The 6,000-nt window shown below is 46.9% G+C and overlaps 1 protein-coding gene across 3 annotated transcripts in view; it reads right to left on the bottom strand.

Moving 5' to 3' along the window:
* Positions 1-5,384, bottom strand: part of B3GALNT2 (beta-1,3-N-acetylgalactosaminyltransferase 2) — a 62,709-nt gene extending 57,325 nt beyond the window's left edge. The window contains exon 1 of one of the 3 annotated variants that reach the window (XM_050769994.1): positions 5,045-5,384. In XM_050769994.1, coding sequence (XP_050625951.1) covers positions 5,045-5,156 — 112 coding nt within the window. In that variant the 5' untranslated portion in view covers positions 5,157-5,384. The remainder of the gene's footprint in view (positions 1-5,044) is intronic. The other 2 variants (XM_050770014.1, XM_050770024.1) reach the window with 2 other exon arrangements.
* Positions 5,385-6,000: the final 616 nt, after the last annotated feature.

A 6,000-nucleotide genomic window follows, 5' to 3' on the forward strand; every position in this document is an offset into this window, starting at 1 on the left:
GATTTATTCCCTCAAATGATAGAGCATCTCCTATGCTCATTGTTCTAGATGGCACAGATACAGCAGTAAACAAAATCTTCATAACGTCAGGAATAAATCACAATCCGAAGAAAGCTCCCTGAGAGTAACGTAAGGGCCAAGGGAAAGTTTTCCCTCTGAAGGTTCGGTGAAAATCACTGAGAAAAGATTGATAGGAGAAAGGCATATAAATTTATTTGATCAGTAAAGATACAGGAGAAACTGCCCATTTCTATGCTTAGGTTTAACCAAGTATGGATAGCTATGTGGAAGTAAGATTGGACAGAAAGGTTAGGATTTAATGTTAACAGATGGAGTTGGAAAACCCGGCAAGGCCTGTCTAGATTCTTCTTGTCCTCTCAGAGTATACACTTTCCTACTGGGTGTGGGATAGGACCCTCTCTGATATGAGGTTCTTATGACCTGTAATCAAAGAAGGTAGGTTAGGTAATTTTTTACACAGAAAGGTGGTGGGGGGTAGTTAAGAGTGATATGTTTGGGTTTTATGGCTTTGGGGAAGAGGGATTTTAGTTTCTACAGTTAGCCTCAGGTGAGAACGCAAGGCCAGAGAGAGGACAGCAGCAGCAGGTCAGAGACAGCTGCTTCTGAGGCCTTATTTTGGGGTATTGTTTTCTTCTGAGATCCTGCAGTAAGAACTATTTCTTTTCTTTAATATGTAACATATCCTGAGTCTGGCAACCTGCTCGACTCTGCACTGAGTGGACACCCAAAGGTATATTAAAGTCTAAGCGAGGGCCTGGCGCAGTGGCTCATGCCTGTAATCCTAGCACTTTGGGAGGTCGAGGTGAATAAATCACTTGAGGTCAGGAGTTCGAGACCAGCCTGGTCAACATGGCAAAATGCAGTCTCTACTAATAATACAAAAATTAGCTGGGCGTGGTGGTGCACACGTGTAAACCCTGCTACTCGGGAGGCTGAGGCAGGAGAATGGCTTGAACCTGGAAGCAGAGGTTGCTGTTAGCCAAGATGGAGTGCCACTGTACTCCAGCCTGGGCGACAGAGTGAAACTGTGTATCCACAAAAAAAAAAAAAAAAAAAAAAAGTCTAAAGAAGCTTGACATCAAAATTGATTGCTCAAAATAAGCCTAAGAGTCTTAAAAATCAGACCAAAATTCCACTCTCATATGCATGCTCTTGGAAGAGATCAGTCACAAGTAGATACAAATCTTGAAAATGAAGAAAACATGTAAGCCTATCATAGCTCTAATGATAAGGACAATCTTCATACGCACTACCAAAGACACCTCCCAAAACACACTAGCACAGGCATCAGCTGCCACTAGACTACCACTCCTCTCTAAAACTCACCGAGTGTTTACTATGAAACAGGCACTGCTCTGGGTGTTTCATTAACTGAATCTACACAATAAGTCTATGAGATCATCATTTTATAAATAAGGAAACTGAAGCACAGAGACACGATTAGCATATAGGGATAATTTTGGAAAAACTCACCCCAGGCAAAATTACAAAGCAAGCTCAATTTGCTTTTTGACCTTCTACTTGCCCTACGTCTGTTTCCATCAGATACTGTGAGCACCTTGGGAGCAGGGACTCAGCATCCAGCACAGAACCTAACACTCAAGTACTTGTTGAGTGAATATGCGCCTTTGTCTTGGTTTCTTTCTTTCCAAAGAGAAAGAGAAGTCGTCTTTTGTCACATCATTACTGTTAAATAATTCCTACTTAAGGCATTACCCAAAACGAGTATTTTGTAATCAAGATATCCTAAGTTTAGATTTCTGGGTCCGATGGTTATCTCCACCTGCATTTTTCTCTGTCACCGTCAGGTGTGCTGGATTTCACTTCCTCCTTACCAGTTGCTTTCCCTGACTGGTTTAAGGGAAGCTATGACATTTAAAAAGTTGCTGATTCTGGAACTAACGTGACTCACTCACTTCATTCTGGTCCCTGCTCAACTCTTACCTCTTCAGAATCAAATGGACTTTCCTGACCTATTTAAAACCATCTCTTTAATCTCTTAACACTGCTTTATCTTTTTTCACTATACTTATCACTACCGCTGTGATATTTATAATTATTTGTGATGCTCTGTCTTCCCTTCTAAATTGTAAACTATATGAGGGCAGGAAGTTTAGCTTGATTATTGCTGTAATTCCACACCTACAATAGGAGCTGGCACAGAACAGGCTCTCAAATATTTGCTGAATTAACTGCCAGCCAGAGAGCCTTTTTTTTTAATATTCAGGGAAGGTAAATCTTTCAAAAAAAAAAACAAAAAACAAAACAAAACTGCCATGACTTAATGAGACTGAAGACAGACAAAGTAGTAGAAGAGAAAAAAAATACATTTAAAAATGTTAATTTGGCCGGGCGCAGTGGCTCACGCCTGTAATCCCAGCACTTTGGGAGGATGAGGCGGGTGGATTACGAAGTCAGGAGATCGAGACCATCCTGGCTAACACGGTGAAACCCCGTCTCTACTAAAAATACAAAAAATTATCTGGGCGTGGTGGCAGGCGCCTGTAGTCCCAGCTACTCTGGAGGCTGAGGCAGGAGAATGGCGTGAACCCGGGAGGCCGAGCTTGCAGTGAGCCGAGATCGCGCCACTGCACTCCAGCCTGTGCAACAGAGCAAGACTCCATCTCAAAAAAAACAAAACAAAAAAAAAGTTAATTCAAGAAAAGAATACTTAGCAAAATCTTGTGTTTTTTTTTTTCTCCTGTTAGGCTTAAAGTAAAGGCGTTAAATTGTAAAAACACCCAACTATTTTAGTTTCAACATGGTGACAGCACAATGGTCACTGTAAAGGTGACCATGTGACAGTAAAGGAATTATGGGAAATTTTAGCATTTAAGATGCTTCCACTGCTTTTAGTTTTGAAAGTACCAAAAGGAAAAAAGGAAAGGTAGAAGTCAGTCGTGTTTAATTAATTAATTAATTAATTAATTATTTTGAGATGGAGTTTCGCTCTTGTCACTGAGGCTGGAGTGCAATGGTGCAATCTTGGCTCACTGCAACCTCCGCCTCCCAGGTTCAAGTGATTCTCCTGCCTCAGCCTCCTGAGTAGCTGGGATTACAGGCATGCACTACTATGCCCGGCAAATTTTTGTATTTTCAGTAGATACAGGGTTTCACCATGTTGGCCAGGCTGGTCTTGAACTCCTGACCTCAGGTGATCTACCCACCACGGCCTCCCAAAGTGTTGGGATTACAGGCGTGAGCCACCGCGCCCCGCCAGTCAAGTTTAATTTAGATTATTAAAATATCGATGGGTTGACAGGTGCAGCAAACCACCATGGCGCACGTTTACCTATGTAACAAACTTGCACGTCCTGCACAGGTATCCCGGGACTTAAAAAAAAATCCTATTTATTATCTGATCAGATACACAGTACTCATTCAAAGCCAAAGTTAATTAACATAACCAGTGTTGATCTTCTTACCTACATTATTACCCTGTCCCTTTCTATGTTCTATTTCTTCATTTCCTTAATCTAGCCTGGTCTAACTGGATGGTAGATAAAGGAATCATCCGTCATGTACAGTAAGGGAGTAGGAAAAACTTGTCTCAAATTAAGAAACTGCCTAGCAAGTCTACCAAGATTTCAGTTTGAAGTCTACTAAGATTTCCGTTTTTGTTTGTTTTACTGAACCCTAAACAACCATTAAGGTCATACACAGACTTAATGACGCTCTGCAAGGAGATTCCAGCAGGGCTCACTCATATAACAAAAGAGAGAAAGCTGTGACACACAAGCAGATGTTACAAAGCATTTTTTATATATGGCACTCTCTTCTTAGTTCACTTTACAAAAACCTAAAAAACACTGAGCAAAACCCTGGCCCATTAACTGGTTAAGTGCACAGTAACACTGTACTTTCATTAAACCACTTAAATACTGTTCAGTTCTATTCAGGTCACACAAATTCTTTTCAAAGAGCTAGTGATCTAATAAGAAAAGAGATTGTTACCAAAATAACCTCAACATAATTTCATATAACTGAGACTGTTTTGAGGATTGCCGAATACTTTCTACTTATAAGGCACAGAGTGCTGAACTGCAAATACTCAATTCTAATTTTAAGAACTTTTGGATTAGAAAACAGCTGTTTTTGGGAGACATAGTAAGGAAAACAAAGTCCCAGTATAGTTACAAAATAAGTATTATACAATATTTAAAAGAGTTTTCCAGGTTTCTTTCATGTCCTAGGGCAAGCCCTTAAAGATACAGGGAAAGCTAACGTAGTGTTCAGGGTGGTGGAACCCACTAACAAAATAATCCACTGGGCACCGTGAGTAAAGCATTCTATTAGGCTGTAACGCGAAACAAGAACAAAGGTTTCATTCCTAAGAGCGATTAAGTTTTAGAGTAAATACACATGATCGTTAAAGAATTCGATATTTCCACGTAAACTGCTTTACCAGGTTATGCGACCCAAACTCACAGGAACAACTCCACTCTCGGCCATGCCCTATTTCATGTCTAGATTTTTAACCAACTTACATCATAATCCAAGAATACGAACTACTGTATATTCTTACAGCAAAGTTATTCCTTAAAAGCAAAACCCAGCCACCTTTGAAAACACGCATTATCCGTAGCACTAAAACCCCAGTCTTGACGGAGAAAGACCAACAACTTGGGGGGGAAGAAAACAACTTCAGAGCCCGAGCTCCCAAATCAGCAGGCGCTGGCGGCTGAAGGGCACACGAGGTTCCGCTCCCGGGCGAACCCGCGGCGTCCGACACCACCGACCAGGCCCGGGGGCAGGCGAAGGACTTGCAGCTGCGGGCGCCGGCTCTGCGGCCGTTAAGGGAAACGGGGAGGTGAGAAGTGGCGGGGACACGAAGAGAGAAAAGCTCCCTCAAGTTTGCCCGATGTTAACGCTCCAAGGATGAAAAGAGCCGTTTGTTTCGTCTGGGGACCGTCGCGTTTGGCCCTTCCCCCGCCTCCAGCAATTCCCGGAGAAGCCCCGCGGCACCGAGCCGGGCCTCCCACCCCCCCGCGGCAGCCAACTCGCCCGGCTCCCCGAACCTCACCTGCAGGGCCGGCCCCGGAGGCGCGGGCGGGCGGCGGGGAGCGCAGCCGCAGCCAGAGGTGCAGCGCGGCCCCGAGCACACACGGGCACAGCAGCACCAGCCAGTTTCGCATTGGCCGCCCCCGCCGCGAGCCGGGCTCTCCCGCGTCCCGGCAGAGAGGGAGGGGACCTGCAAGTGCGGGGACTGAGAGGCGGCGGCTGACGCGCGACCACTCCGAGCACGCCCGCCCTGGCGCTCGGCGCCGTCCGGGGGGCTCCTAGCTGCTACCTGCCCCGCTCCTCCGGTCCCTCAGACCGCGGGTGGCGGCGGCTTAGCCGGCCGAAGCCCCGCCCCCTCCACCCGGCCTTCCCACCGGCTCCGCCCACCTTTTCTCCCACTCGCCCCGCCCTCTCCTTCCGCGTTCCCACCCGCGCCCGCCGGCCGGCTGGGAGCTGAAGTCCCGCTCTGGGCCCAGGCAGGGGGCGCCCGCGGTTTAGAAACCGCATTTCCCATAATCCTAAGCACGCGCTTCCGTCACTCGGCAGCCGTGGAGGCAAAGCGCGAGGCCCCACACAGAGCATGCGCATCCTCCTTGGCGTTTGCTGCCACCCCACGGCCCAGGGAAGGTAGTGCCGGAGACCCGGTGCTCAGAGGCTGCCCCGAGCCGAGAAGGGAAATGCGCTTTGCCTCAGATTTGAAGGAAATCCGAGTGGCTCTTGTGTGAAATCACGCAGAGCTCCTTTGTTCTGGGTGCTTGCTTGCTCGCCTGCTGTGGGAGGTGGGATCCTGCTGACGTCTCCTTGGCCCGAAGAGCGGGGCGAGGAAGCCCGAGTGCCCGCGCCTGGAGCGGTGAATCATCAGGGATTAGCTCTGGTGCCATGGGTTCCCGGCTCTTTGCCCGGTTCTGTGCTCTGGGAACGCAGGGCGACGGACAGCGAGCGGGGGACTAGGCTGTGGAGCACGATGACGACGGGCCA

Source organism: Macaca thibetana, chromosome 1 (genome assembly GCF_024542745.1).
Source record: "Macaca thibetana thibetana isolate TM-01 chromosome 1, ASM2454274v1, whole genome shotgun sequence".
Lineage (NCBI taxonomy): Eukaryota > Metazoa > Chordata > Mammalia > Primates > Cercopithecidae > Macaca > Macaca thibetana.